The sequence below is a fragment of the Meriones unguiculatus genome, chromosome 5 (assembly GCF_030254825.1).
Source record: "Meriones unguiculatus strain TT.TT164.6M chromosome 5, Bangor_MerUng_6.1, whole genome shotgun sequence".
In the NCBI taxonomy this organism is placed as follows: domain Eukaryota; kingdom Metazoa; phylum Chordata; class Mammalia; order Rodentia; family Muridae; genus Meriones; species Meriones unguiculatus.
In genome coordinates, this window is record NC_083353.1 from 14,425,530 (window position 1) to 14,440,419 (window position 14,890).

General features: G+C 45.0%; 1 protein-coding gene across 2 annotated transcripts in view; it reads left to right on the forward strand.

Annotated features, from left to right (window-relative positions):
• Positions 1–627: 627 nt before the first annotated feature.
• The window catches only part of Smyd1 (SET and MYND domain containing 1), a 40,002-nt gene continuing 25,739 nt past the window's right edge, over positions 628–14,890 (forward strand). For both annotated transcript variants that reach the window (XM_021658966.2, XM_021658967.2), the window contains exons 1-2: positions 628–771; positions 14,095–14,271. In XM_021658966.2, coding sequence (XP_021514641.1) covers positions 635–771; positions 14,095–14,271 — 314 coding nt within the window. In that variant the 5' untranslated portion in view covers positions 628–634. The remainder of the gene's footprint in view (positions 772–14,094; positions 14,272–14,890) is intronic.

Below are 14,890 nucleotides of genomic sequence, written 5' to 3' on the forward strand. Positions count from 1 at the left end.
GTGCCACCAGAGAGAAAGGATGCCCCTTGAGTCTTAAGAGTGCTGGTCTGTATATGACAAAAGGCTGTTAGTCTCTGCTGTTTCTTTCTTGCCATGGGTAGAAACTGGGGTGGGGTAGGTCAAGGGGCCCGAAAGTCTGTGTCTGACAGCTGATGAGTCCCAGAGCAGCCATATTACTTTGCCTCTTCTCTTGGTTCACTCCAGTTGTCTGATTTTGATTGACAGGGCATCTGGAGGCTAAAAATATCCTGCTAACTAAGTGCTCTTGATTTCAACTCAAGCTGAATATGATTGCAGTTTAGAACGCAGCACATGCAGGAAGTATGTTAAACAGGTTTTCATAACCTGGCAGGCTCCACGCCAGGACCACAGTAGCCTGTGGTTATTATCTGTCTTGGGGTCTTTTCTGGGTGATGAATGTGATCTTTGACAGGTCACTGTTTGTGTCTTCTTTCCAGAAACAGTGGTGGAGGGGGGGGGTGAGGGCCCAGGACTGGAGAGAAGTTGGGAAGGGGAGGTGGCCTGTCCATTTATAGTCCTGCTCTTTGGGACGATGAAGGTGCTTAAGAGCAGCAAGGACAAGAGGCTTGGCTCAGTGTGAGCTACCCACCTCGCGGGCCTGACTGACTCTAGGATGACAATCGGCAGCATGGAGAATGTGGAGGTCTTCACTTCTGAGGGCAAAGGCAGAGGTCTGAAGGCCACGAAGGAATTCTGGGCTGCGGATGTCATCTTTGCTGAGCGGGCTTATTCTGCGGTGGTTTTTGACAGGTACGGAAGCAGAGAGTGGCCTTCCCCTGCTGGTTTGACTGGTGCCAAGCCCTCAAGTTCTGGCTCCTGAAATCATCAGGGGAAGGAATAAAGTTCATAGGGTGCTTAATTTCAATTAAAAAATTATTACGTTTATTTATAGGTGCATGTGTGCAGAGCGCACACGTGCCACAGTGTAGAACACATGCGTGCCACAGTGCATGAGCTGAGGCTGGAGGACAGCCTTCAGCTGTTGTCTCTCTTCCACCATGTAGGCTCCAGGGACTGAATTCAGATAGTCGGGCTTGTCGGCAAGCGCCTATGCCAACAGAACCATCTCTCTGGCCCTTCAGACTGCACTTCTGATGGCTGCCTGTTGGCATTCCTTTTCTGCAAGGGGTCTTTGTCTCTACCTTTCTATGGCTGCATCAGCGTGACAAAGCTGAGCTGGGCCTTTACGCACTTTGTCCCAGTCACAGAGAACCTGCCTGAGAGGCCGTGCTAGTGGTGGGCGGGCGGATGTGAGCAGCGGGAAATGTTTTCTTACAAAACCTCTATTTCCTTAGGCTATACAAAAGAGGCTAAAAGTCTGTATAAACCTGTTAAAACACTTGTTGAAACCTTAAAAATTTAGTTTTAATTATACATTTACTTCCAAATGTTAGAGTTTTGCCAAATGTCTACCTCAGGAGTAACTTGTGCTTTACGTTAAATCAACTTTTCTCAGAGTGCTCTTCTGTTATTTCATACACTGATTTGCAGTGAGTGTTCTGGAGAGCTACAGTTTGTCTTTTTCGCTTTTATGGAAATGATATCATGCATCAGGGGTCAGATTAGAGCTTGCTTTTTTCCCTTAAACAATGTTTCTGATACTATACTGGTGGGAACAGTAAGTGTTTAAATACCTCATTTGTTTTTGTGATAGTAAAAATTGTGGGTGTGTAGGTGTGTTCATGCCATTGCGTACATGGGAGGTTAGAGAACAGCTTTCTAGAGTTTCTTCTCTCTCTCTGATATGGGTCCCAGGGATTGAGCTCGGGTCCTCATCCTTTGGAATGGGCACCTTTACCTGCGGAGCCATCTTGCAGGCACTGATACATCTTAGATATCCTCAAAGAGCTGTTTATTTTAGCTCCCTGTGGAGCGTTCCACATTGCTCTACAGGGGATAATCATTTTAACTGTTGTAAGTGTCCCACCCCATAAGTATGCACAACATTTTACTTGTCTGTTTTCCAATCAAGAGACATTTGATGGGTTCTTATTTCTCATAAAATCAAACATTCCTGCAGGGACACAGTGTGATTCTCTGTGGCACGTGAGTAGAAGATGGCTTACTCTTTCCAGCTTGAGAGGGGTCTGTTAAAATTATCTTCTCATGTCCCTACAACCTTGTCTATGTGGAACTATCACATTTTTAGACCAGGACTCAGTCCTTATTTAAACACAACCCACCTACATAGTGATTGCATTGGAATGACAGCATTTTCTGAGCCACAGTTGAGTGACCTGTCTGGCATTTGTGTGGCTTGAATTAAGACAGCCTCTGATAAGCTTGGCGGGGTGAGTACTACAGAGTCAGCTGTTGTTGGAGGTGGGCGCTGCTTTTCAGAGATAACTTGGTTAGCATTTAAACTCCGCTTCCTCCTCGCTACACCTCCAGGGACCTCCAGGGAAAAAGGCCGTGATCCAGGACATGTGGCTCACCACCATCCAAGGAGCAACCAGGAGCCCGAGTGACACTAACAGTGTTTCAGAGGAGTCTGTGTTTGAGTGTGTGAGTGTGTGAGTGTGTGAGTGTGTGTGTGAGTGTGAGTGTGTGAGTGTCTGTGTGAGTATGTGTGTGTGAGTGTGTGAGTGTGTGAGTATGTGAGTGTGCGTGTGAGTATGTGTGTGTGAGTGTGTGAGTGTGAGTATGTGTGTGTGTGTGTGTGTGAGTATGTGTGTGAGTATGTATGTGTGAGTGTGTGAGTGTGTGTGTGTGTTTGTGTGTGTGTTTCTGCCACCACCACTGTACCTTAAAGTCCTCAGAGCCAAGGTAGGCAGATTCTGTCTCAAGGCTCTGGAGTTGAGTGGGGTTTTCTAGTAAAAATATTCTCTTTTTTCTAAGATGGCTCATACTATGTAGCCTAGCCTGGCCTGGCCAGGAACTCGCAGAGATCCAAATCTGCCTCTCTCTGCTTAACTCAGGATTAAAGATGTGCACCACCACATCCGGCTTTCTGTAGAGAACTTCATTAATAACATGTCAGGCTCTTTCTTCTGGCTCATTTCATTCATTTTAATACACAATACAGCTTTTGTAGAATACTTTTTTCCCGTTTAATAATCTGAACATCTGTGTTTAGCCTTGTGTCTATGTGCATATCATGTGTGAGTGTGAACATGCCATCACCAGTGTGTATGGAGATCAACAGGCTACCTCAGGGCTTCTTTCTTTCTTTCTTTCTTTCTTTCTTTCTTTCTTTCTTTCTTTCTTTCTTTCTTCTTTCTTTCTTTCCTTCCTTCCTTCCTTCCTTCCTTCCTTCCTTCCTTCTTTTTTTTCCTTCCTTTCTTCCTTTTCTTTCTTTTTTTTTTGGGTTTCTCTATGGAGCCGTGGGTGTCCTGGACTCACTTTGTAGCTTAGGCTGGCCTGGAACTCACAGAGATCCACCTGCCTCTGCCTCCCTGACTGCTGGGATTAAAGGTGTACATGGCTGCACCTGACTGCAACCTCAAGTTTTGCTTTTTTTTTTTTTTTTTGTCTCTCCAAGACAGGGTTTCTCTGTGCAGCCTTGGCTGTTGTGGAACTTCTCTTGTAAATTAGGCTGGCCTTAAACTCAGAGACCCGCCAGAGTTCCGCATGATGCTCAGCAAGGCAGAGCGGGGTCTTTTGTTGGCAGTTGGTGTGGCCTGGGAGTTTCTGGGGATTCTCCTGTCTCCACCCCCTCAGAGAGCTGGGGTTGCAGATGTATGCTCTGGCATCTAACTTCATATGGGACATGGGCTTCAAACTCAAGTCCTCATACTACTTGGGCAAGCACTTTGCCTGCAGTATCCCAGCCCTTAAGGTGTTCTTTTTTGCAGTGATACCTAAGTTTTAAGCCTCTTTCTTGATGGTTTAGTTTGTGTATGTGTGTGTGAAAGTGTGATGAGCAAATGAGTGCAGTTGTTCATTAGGCCAGATGAGGGCTTCAGGTTTCCCAGAAGTGGAGTTACAGGTGATGGTAAGCTGTCTGACATGGATGCTGAGAACCAAACTCTGGTCTTCTGCAAGAACAATGAGTGCCCTTAACTACTTAGCCATCCCCTCAGTCCTCTCAATCTGTCAATTATTCCCCACTAATAATAAATAATAACAATAAGACTAATAATTTTATTATTTATCATCATCAGTTCCAGATGCCTTGATTTTAGAGTTAGTTTAGCATCTGGACTCCATGGAGCCTGAGCTAGGGAGTAGATTTCATTGCTTTTCAATGGTTCTCAGCACAGAAGTAGAGACCCATTGAGTTATCTGTTTATTTCTGACAGATAAGGAAACTGAGACCTAAAGGGATATTCACCCTTCCCAAGTCAGGGTCACAGGGCAAGCTTGAGGCTCTCCGCTGTCTTTTCAAGTGATCACTTCTCAATGCTCTCCCAACAAGCGGCCTCCAAGCCTTGCCACTTTCATCCTTTTGCTCATGTCGGTGTATTAATATTATTTAGTATTAGAAGATTGCTGTCAGTCAGGCTGTTTGGGACAATGAAATCAGTTATGAGCTTTCTTAGGCCCACTGGGGCATCTGAGCTTTTAGTCAGTGTATTCTCTGTGGGAGAGTCAGAGTTTAGTCCTGCATAGCACAAGTGACTTTTAATCTGATAACAGCTGGTGAGCGGGTGGTGGAGGACAAGTGATGTTATAAATGGAAATAATTTAATAACAGGATTAGAGAAATTCTTGAGCAGTTAATTCAGAAAATGAAATAAGTGTTTGCTGAATTATTTAGGCTTCTCTCCTCAATGTTTAAAATAGTTGAAACTAGCTGTAATAGATTTAGAATTATGCTTTTTATTTGGCCGTCCTTGGGTATAGAGAAACGATATGTTAACATGCCACACAAACTGTGTGAGCTGTATGTCTAAACTCACACAGAGTTTAAAAATAATTGACATTTTATCACTGGCTTTTGGAAACAAGTCTTACTGAGCTCTGGATGGCCTTGAAATCTGTGTTGTAGAAAGCAATCCTGAGCGGCTGTTCTGCCTGCCTCTAGTTAGGATCAATGAAACGATGATGCACACAGATTTTATATGAAAGAGGTTTATTGGATGGAGATGAAGAGGGAGAGAAGGAGAGAGTGAGACATGATAGTGGGAAAAGAGGGGGGTGCCCCAACAGAGAAAGGGGAGAGAGCCAGAGAGCGAGAAAGTAAGAGGGCAAGAGGGCAAGAGAGACAAAGTGGTGGGTTGATCCTTTTATGGAGCAACTGAACCACACCTGCCAGGTGTGGCTACACATGATGACATCATAGGTTGCTAGGCAACCCAGAAACAGGCTGCCTAAATACTAACATTCTTCACTTTTTCTATAGTTAAAAAATGAGGAGCTTGGGCTGCTTCTCATGTAAGAAAAGTTAAAAGTATATAAATGTAGGTTCATTGGAAGCAGCTCTTGGTTGCCATGCAAGGGAGAGAGAGAGAGAGAGAGAGAGAGAGAGAGAAAGAGAGAGAGAGAGAGAGAAATAATAGCAACAAAATGTCCTGATTACATGGTCAAGAGGAGGAGGGGAAGCCCCTGCCCTGGAAAGTTCAGGGTAGAGGGTTGCCAGTAGAGAGTTGCAAGGCGGCAGGTAGAAACTGAATGATGCGGGGAGAACCTGGAGCTACTTGTCCTGGGCCTGAAGCACACCATTCCAGCCTTTTGTTAATAATAAGTGAATATTGGGTGTAGATTCTCTTCTAGCTACTTTCTATTGACACTGGGGGCGCTGCAGGGAGGTCAAAAGGCTGAAATGCTGGCCAAGTCCAGGAAGAACAGGTTGTTTTGATGCTGTCCAGGGTCTGTAAGAACATCCATGGCTGGGAGGGAAAGTGCAGGTCCAGCTTGATAGAAGTCTGTGAGGTCAGACTGAACACTTGTGGTAGCTACTTTAGCACTGTTGTGGATGTAGGATTTAGCACTGGGTCTGGCAGGATACTGGAACATGTATATAGACAGAAGACAAAGTTAAGTAGGTTATGGAGAAAATTCCTTTAGGTGTACGTTTAAAACTTTTAAGAGAACAAACAGAGATGGAAGAAGAGAAGACTTGAACATGGGAACCTCCATTTACCTGAGGGAAACTCCATTTACTCAATCACTGACAATAATTAAAGAAGTTTTGCTTTGGATCTGTCATCTAAGGAAATTGAGGCCAAGTTTGGTTACAGAATTGTGTAAGCTTAGAGGCCCTTAAAGCAGGCACTAGGTGTAGAAATCTGAAATTCTCCAGAAGACATCCCAGAGGAGAATCTGGAGGAATTGACGAATGGACTATTCCCATTGGTCAGGTAGGAGTCAATAACCTGTCAAGGCATCCCAAGAGCAAGGTTTGACTCAGTAGAGTAGTGTGGTACAATCTGTTCCAACAGCTTGTCAGCGTTGGCCAGAGACCAAGGGCACAGTTGCCTGTAACAGAAATGGTTTACCTAGCGCTAGGATTTCCATAGGCGAGTGAGAGGGGGAGGGAGAGAAACCATGCTGGTAAAGGGAAAATCTTACCCAAGGGAGAAGAAGGTCCTAGATGAAGGGTTTGGATGTAGGTTGGTGAGAGCAGTAGGAAGCATTTGTGCCAACCAGAAGTGAAGACTCATCAATCAGCTGGTGTTGGGTGTAGGAATGTAGCAATCAAATAGCCAGGAATTGATGCCAACCAGAAGACTCACCAATCAGCCACTGTTGGTTGTGTGAATGTAGCGATAAGCAGCCTGCTTCTGGGTTGCCTAGCAACCTGTGATGTCATCGTGTGTCACCATCAGGTAGCCACACCTGGCAGGCATGGTTCAGTTGCTCCATAAAAGGATCAACCTGCCACTTTCTCTCTCTTGCCCTCTCACTCTCTGTCTCCTGCTCTCTCCTCTTTCTCTGTCGGAGCACCCCTTCCCTTCCCCCTATCATGTCTCACTCTCTCTCTCTTCATCTCCATCTAATAAACCTCTTTCATATAAAGTATGTGCACATCATCATTTTATTGGTCGTAACACCTCTACCTCCAAATGCTGGGATCCCAGGTGTGTGCTGCCATGTTTGGCCCTGTTTTTTAGTATTTTGAGTCTGGGTTTTACCTTGTAGCTCAGACGGTCCTGAAATTTCTGGTACTGCTGCATTTGCCTCTCCAGTGCTTGGGTTTATAGGCCAGCAGCAATTGCCATTTAAACCCAGAACAAAGTGGCAAATGAGGTCCCTTTTCTGAGGATGTGACTTGAACTTGGGAATGAGGGTGTCAGCTGGAGGACAGGAAGCATCCAGGTATGAATATGGGTGTGTGTATCTCACCCTGTGAGAGCTGTTGTGGAAAAACATTGAGGATTGGCAGTATGCTTTTTTAATGTTTTATTTGTGTGTCTCTCTGTGTGTGCACGTGGGTGCATTCGTGCCATGATACACATATGGAAGACACTCCCAGAGAACAACTTTTGGGAGTCTGTTCCTACTACTGTGGATTTTGAAGGTAGAACTCAGGTTGTGAGGCTTGTTTGGCAAGTGCCTTTGTCCACTGAGCCCTCTCACATGCCTTCTCAATCTTAGTTTTCAAGGCACAGTCTCTCACGGAATCTGCTCACCATTTCAGCTAGACTGTCTGGCCAGTGAGCCCTGGGAGCCACCCATCCTACCTCCTCAGCGCCGAGGCAAAAGACAGGCAGTGACCAGCTTTTATGTGATGTTGATGAGCTGAACTCAGGTTTTGTTTTTTTATTGTACTCTTTCAAATTAAATTCTTTCTTTCTTTCTTTCTTTCTTTCTTTCTTTCTTTCTTTCTTTCTTTCTTTCCTTCTTTCTTTCCTTCCTTCCTTCCTTCCTTCCTTCCTTCCTTCCTTCCTTCCTTCCTTCCTTCCTTCCTTCCTTCCCCTTCCTTCCTTCCTTCCTTCCTTCCTTCCTTCCTTCCTTCTTTCTTTCTTTCTTTCTTTCTTTCATTTGTAACAGAGGTACTACACTATTTGGATGTAGCGGTCAGATGACAACTCTCAGGAGTTTTTTCTCATTTACCATTCAGGTCCCAGGTTGCAAGTTCCTTTACCTGCTGAGCTTGCTTTTCCTCTTTTCTTATTTCCCCTTTCTTTCACCATATCCCATATACATGTGACTGTTCTTCAGGCTCTCCTGTTAGGTTTGAGGTGCCTGTGCTGCAGGTTTAGGCGCCTCCTGGATTGTTTTGTGGGTGGAGACTTTAGGCTCAGTATTTCCTTTATGTGTCTTATGAGAATGCGTCTGGATTCATCTGCTTCTTGATGTTTCTGTGGAACATATTTCATGTAGTTTTAGAAAGAAAGCTTTAGTCTCAGCTGTCCCCTGATCTGGTTCGGAAGTGACTTCCTCAGCTCAGCTCTTTCCTCGTGTTAGTTGAGGGGACAACCTTCAGCACATCTGATTTGAGGGAAGCATCTAGAATATACCCTTCCAAATCAGCTCCCTCTTCAGATCCTGTAGACCAAAGAGCCCTTTGGCATGTTTTAGGAGAAGACTTTGGGTTTATCTGTATCTTGGCACATTTTTAAAGAATGGGTTTTGAAGAACAACTATTTTTAGCCATATTTGGAGAGGGAGACCCTCAGGCTTGCCGTATGTTAGTATGTTTCAGAAAAATGGCTCTCTAACACTGCTTCTTGGTTCTCAGAAGAATCAGTTCCTGGCCCAACCTCATCATGAGACATGGGGTGGGCAGGACAGGCTGATGTCTGTGGAGCTTGATCCAGAGGCAAGTGGCATTGCACCTGTTTCATACTTATTATTCTTGTTACTTCATTAACTCTCGCTCACCTTGACAATAAAAAACTGAAGTGTCTATCTATCTATCATCTATCAACATATATCTATTTTTATCTATCAATATCTATTTATCTATCTATCTGTCTATCTAGCTATCTATCTCTCTCTATCTCTCTATCTATCTATCTATCTATCTATCTATCTATCTATCTATCTATCATCTCTTTCTCTCTCCCTCTCTTCTCTGTCTGTATGTTTCTCTCCCCACTGTCTCTTCTCTTTCTCCCCTTTCTCTCTCTGTATAGGGTCCAGAGAAAGTGCTGTGCTGGATTCCCTGGAGTTATAGGCAGTTGTGAGTCACTCAAGGTGGCTGCCAGGAGCTGGACTCAGAATGTCTGCAAAAGTAGCAAGCACTTTTAGCCACTGAGCCGTCTTTACATTCTCTGGTTTTACTTTCACATGAGCTCAAGGCCTGAGAAAGAGTGTAAAATAGAATTTAAATCATAATGGGAAGTTCAGTGGAATATTTGGTGGTTGACATTTGAGTTCACAATGAGAAAACAATCATTCCAAGTTGATAACATTTGTTTTTATGAATGGTTTTTTTATGGTGAGGTGTTCTGCAGAGAGGCTCATGGGATAAAAGGATGGGTGTCCAATTCTCATTTCTGCTGCTGTGACAAAAACACCTGACAAAAGCTACATGGGGAAGAAGGATTTATCTGGCTTAAAAAGCCCATCATTTCAGGAAAATCAAGGCAGCAACTCTATCACATCAGTCAAGCACAAAGAAAGAGTAAACACATCTTGCTTTCAGCTAGATGGCTCCTCTTTTAGCTGTCTGGACCCCCTGCCTAAGGAATGGTATCAGATACTATGGTTAGGTCTCCTTAAATCAATTAATAATGAGATGTTCTCCAGACATCCCTATAGGCTGATCAGATCTAGTCAATTCTTCACTGAGACTCACTTCTCAGGTATTCTGTCTTGTGTCAGGTTGACAGTTAAAACTCAGCAGCAAAGTGAGGAAATATTCTTGAGCTGGCATGTATTTTGATTCAAGGCTTAGCAAGCGGCTGTGTTTCCCTGTTGCTCAGCCATGGGTGATATTTGCCTGTGGGAACCTCAGGGATCTACCACAGCTTTCTTCTGAAGACATTTGGGCCATGCAGCTGGAATTATTTCTAGAGATATAATATAGTTACACTTTGTGGCAAGCAGATCATTTTAGAACTGGGCTCTATTCAAAGAGTATTACGTCAGTTCATAGGCACCTGGAGGTAATTGCCAGTTAAGGCACGATCCTTCCTTCTGTGCCAGTCTGAGAAACCTTGTCCCAGTAAGCAACAGGTTGTGTGGACCAGAGAAGTGCAGGGCAGGACATCCAGTTCATGCTTGGTGCAGGTGGCAAAGGCATTTTGGTACAGAAAAAGCACTTAGTAGTTGAAACAAGACAATCGGAAGTTCAAGGTCACCTATGTAGTGAGTTGGAGGCTAGCCTGGGCTATATGGGACCGTGTCAAAAAACAAAATACGAGGTGGAGAGGCGGCTCAGCAGTTAAGAGTGTGTACTATGTTTGCTGAGGACCTACATCCAGTTTCTAGCACCCCATCAGGTGCACAAATGCTGCTACTCCAGCCCCAACTGACCTGATGCCATCCCACCTGAATCCAGTACACATGCCCCTACAGGTGCACACACAAAGACACAATTCCTTAAAAACAAAACAACAAATAACAAAAATAGTGAAACCAAGAGTCAACCTTTGTTTAAAATCACCTCATGCCATTGACTCTAAATAATGCCAACAATAGTACATCCTTCCCCCTGACCAGTGATGTCTCAAGTAATCTCTGTGGACTGAACCTCAAAAGATCACCTTTAAATAGTTTGAAAATGTATTTGTTAACTTTACATCCTGGTTGCAGCCCACCCCCCTCTCACTTACCCTCCCACACACCCCTCTTCCCATTTCCCCCCTCTCCTCCTTAGAGAAGGGGAGGTCCCCCATGGGTACTAACCAGCCTGGCACATTAACTCGCTGCAGAAATAGGCACATCCTCTCTCTTTGAGGCCAGACAAAGCAGGCCAGTTAGGAGAAAGGATCCAAAGGGAGGCATCAGATTCAGAGAGGAGTCCGCTTTGGTTGTTCAGTTCATAAAGACCAAGCTGTGCCTCTGCTACATCTGTGTGGCGGGAGGTGCGGGGTGGGGTAGGACCAGTCCATGCATGCTCTTTGGTTGGTGCTTCAGTTTCTGTGAGCCCCCAGAGGCACAGGTTAGTTGACTCTGTAGTCTTCTTGTGGAATCCTTTACCCCTCTGGCTCCCTCAATTGTTCCCCCAACTCTTCCATGTGACTCCCCGAGCTCTGTCTAATTTTTGGCTGTGGGTCTCTGCATCTGTTTCCATCAGCTGCTGGGTAAAGCCTCTTAGAGGAGTTATGCTAAGCTCCTGTCTATAAGCATAGCAGAGTGACATTAATAGTGTCAGGAACTCATTCTCTCCCATGGGCTGGGTTTAAATATTACTTATCCTTGAAAAATGTGGTTTTTCTCCTGAGAGTTATTTTGACAGACTCTCACGAATATGGTCATCTCCTAATACAATGTAGCCTCAGCTGCATAAGTCAAGTTAAGTCATTTCTAAAGTTGTTGAACTACTCAAGCTGGCTCTGGTCACAAAGCAGAGCACTTATCCCTGTGATGCTACATAGGCTAGTATTTAAGTAGACAAGAAATGAGCAGCCATGGCAACAATGAGAAAACGGGGCTGTCATACTTCTGGCTTCCAGGCAAGCATTCTAGGCTCGGTTTTGTTCTGCTTTTGACAAGGTCTCACATGCTGGAGGGCACAGCCAGCCAAAGTGAGTACTCTCATTCTTCCATGGGGGACCAAAGGATGGAACTCAGATTATCAGGCCTAGAAGCAAGTGCCTTCACCAGCTGAGCCAGCTCACCAACCTTAAAGATTACTGAAAAGAATTAAAGCATATCTTCCTAATCAGTTACACCCACAGCCCCAGTATTTAACATCCAAGACATAGGCACCGATGAGAATAGTCTTCGGTAATATTTTTTGGTACAACATGTAGATACAAGATTTAATGTATGAAATATAAATATGCATATATGAGTTAAAATATGAGGAAATTAGACTAGAATGTTCTAGAATATCAATTTGGAAACAAGCTGAGCAGATAGATGTGGAGAGACAAATGACAGCCAGCATGATGTGCCAACATCTAACCCGCCCTTCTTCAGCTCCCTTCCTAGCTCAATCCTATTCCTTCCTGACTTGGGTTTGTGTTTCTGAGACAGAGGTGGGCACTAGTTCCTCTTCTTTTCCAACCTGTGAGGCCCTCAGACTTTCAGGAGACTCCAAGCTCAGGAGACCAGTATAAAAGATGACTGCATACTTCAAAGTGACCTTGACTGTTTGGAAGCCACACTGAGAGCAGCTGGACTAATGTAAAGCCTACACTTCCAGTTAGATAACTGAGTGTCTGGTGTGACCCTCTGGCAGTGATATGCTGGCTGTCTTAATGAAATATTTGGCAAAAGCTATCACGAAGGTGGACTGGATGCTTTGTGTGATGGGCATGAGCCTGGAGGACACAGCAGAATCCTACAGTTTAAATCTTGACTGTCCCCCTAGAGGCCTCGGTCGGTGTTAAAGGTTTGGTCCCAGCCTGTGGCACTACTGGGAGCAGTAGATCTGTGGGAGGCAGAGCTTGATGGGAAGAAGTAAAGTCATTGGGAAGTACAGTCAGGGGATGTCAGGATCCTAACCACTGCTCTTCTGTTTGCTCACCAGTTGGTGAACAGCTTCTTCTGCAGAGCACCCCGTCATGATTTACTCTCTTGACACAGGCCTAAAAGTAAGGGGCCAACTGACCATGGACAACGCCTCCAAATCCATGAGTTAAACGTTTCTTTATTGTTAAACTTTCTTCTTTTAAAATAGATTATCTGGGGGCATTTAAAAATTATATTTCTCTCTCTCTCTCTCTCTCTCTCTCTCTGTGTGTGTGTGTGTTTGTGTGTGTGTGCATGCGCACACGTGCATGTGGAGGTCAGAGGACAATTTGTAGAAGCTCTTTCCTTTTACCACATAGTCCTGAAGACTGAACTCATGTTAGGTTTAACAGCAAATGGCTTCTCTACTGAGCCATCTCTGCAGCTCTATTTGGGTTATTATTATTATGAATTATGATGATGCTGCTGCTAGGGATTGAACCCAGGACATTAACATGCTAAGCATGCTACCTCTAAGCTACAAGCGCAGTCCAAATGCATACTTGGGAGACTAGCTCCACTCTGATGTCTTGATCAACCCTACCTCCCAAAAGGCCCTTCCTTAAAACACATAGTCTAAATGTTTCCACTTTCTTAATACTTCTAAATGGGAGCTACAACTCCCACATTCAACTATGGGGACATATTTAGGCTGTACTCCAACCGTAGCAGGGCATATGGAAAGGACACATTGCTGGCAGATGAGAGCCTGGGTTCCAGTTCCAGCTCAGAATATGGTCTTTATTGTTCTGAGTTTTAGACTCCCATTGGTCAAAATGAAGATCTCATTCCAAAGGTCTCTTCTAGATGGAATTAGTTATTTTTGTTTGTTTGTTTGTTTGTTTGTTTGTTTATGAGACAGGGTTTCTCTGTATAGCCCTCACTGTTCTAGAATTCACTTTGTAGACCAGGCTGGCCTTGAACTCAGAGATCTGCCTGCCTTTGCCTCCCAAGTGCGGGGAATAAAGGTGTGTGCCACTGTGCCCAGCTTTGGAAGCATTTTGTTGTTGTTGTTTGAGACAGGATTTCTCTGTGTAGCTTTGGCTGTCCTAGACTCTCTTTGTAGACCAGGCTGGCCTCAAACTCACAGAGATTTGCTTGCTTCTGCCTCCTGAGTGCTGGGATTACAGGTTTGCACCACCACTCCTGGCACACGTTTAACTGTGAACTAGAGTAAATCTGTCTTCTTTCTCCCTTGAATTGTTAAAGCTGGCTTCAAACTCTCCACCCCCACCTCCACCTTCAGAGTGCTGGGACTTTTAGGTGTGCCGTCCCTCTAGGCTGATCCCTTTTATGACTTACCTAGTTTGTGGAAATTCATTATTTGTAACAAGGTATGGTCAAAGGCATCCCTTCTTCTTAAAAATGATCTCTCTCTCTCTCTCTCTCTCTCTCTCTCTCTTTTTAACCCTTTTAATTATGTATGTGCGTATGAGAGTGGCTGGCCTCTGAGGCCATCCTCTAAGCTGGTGTTAGGAGCAGTCATGAGCCACCAGTGTAAATGCTGGGACTGACCTTGGCTCCTCTGCAAGAGCAGTGCTTGATCTTAACTGCTGAGCGATCTCTTCGGCCCCATCCCTTGTTCTTGTCTTCATTTAGTTTTCCTCTCTTCACTTTCAGCCTCATTAACTTTGTGTGCCACACCTGCTTCAAGAGGCAGGAGAAGCTCCACCGCTGTGGGCAGTGCAAGTTCGCCCATTACTGTGACCGCACATGCCAGAAAGATGCCTGGCTGAACCACAAGAACGAGTGTTCCGCCATCAAGAGATACGGGAAGGTGCCCAATGAGAACATCAGGTTAGAGGGGCTTCCCATGACAGAACGTGGGGTTTTCAAATGTCAGGCTGGGATGGCAGAGGTGTCAGCATTCCCAGGCCCCAGAACGCCAAGCTGAGAGCAGATGTCTCAGGTCCTTTCTTCCAGTCACTCCTTTAGGGCTGAGAGGGACACTGAGGGACACAGTGATTCCAAATTGTAGCTCCTAGAGAGGCCCATGGCCCCCACAGCCCCCACAGCGCTCCTCAGTATTTAATTTAAAAAACTGGTCTGCCAAACCTTGAAATGTGGAAAAGCACACACTGAAAAATGAAGGTTTCTGATTTCTCTGGAGAACAAGAATAAAAGCGAGGCTCTGACAAGACATGCTGCAGCACAACAGTATGTGTCTCTTTTCTAGTCACTGAGCTCACTCTACAGTGATTTTTTTTTTCTGCAGCCCAGGCACTGCCTTGCTGATGCAGACCTCCACACAGGGCCATCGCTAGGAACCTCGGGGCTAGGGTGAGAGCTCCCATGGAGAGCTCCCAAGTGCTGGTGGCTCTTCCGGAAGGTGTTGGTGCTAGGATGTGGGCAGCCCTGTAGGAATCCAGACTGACCTGGAGGAGACGTGGGTGAGGATAGTGATAACTATAAAACA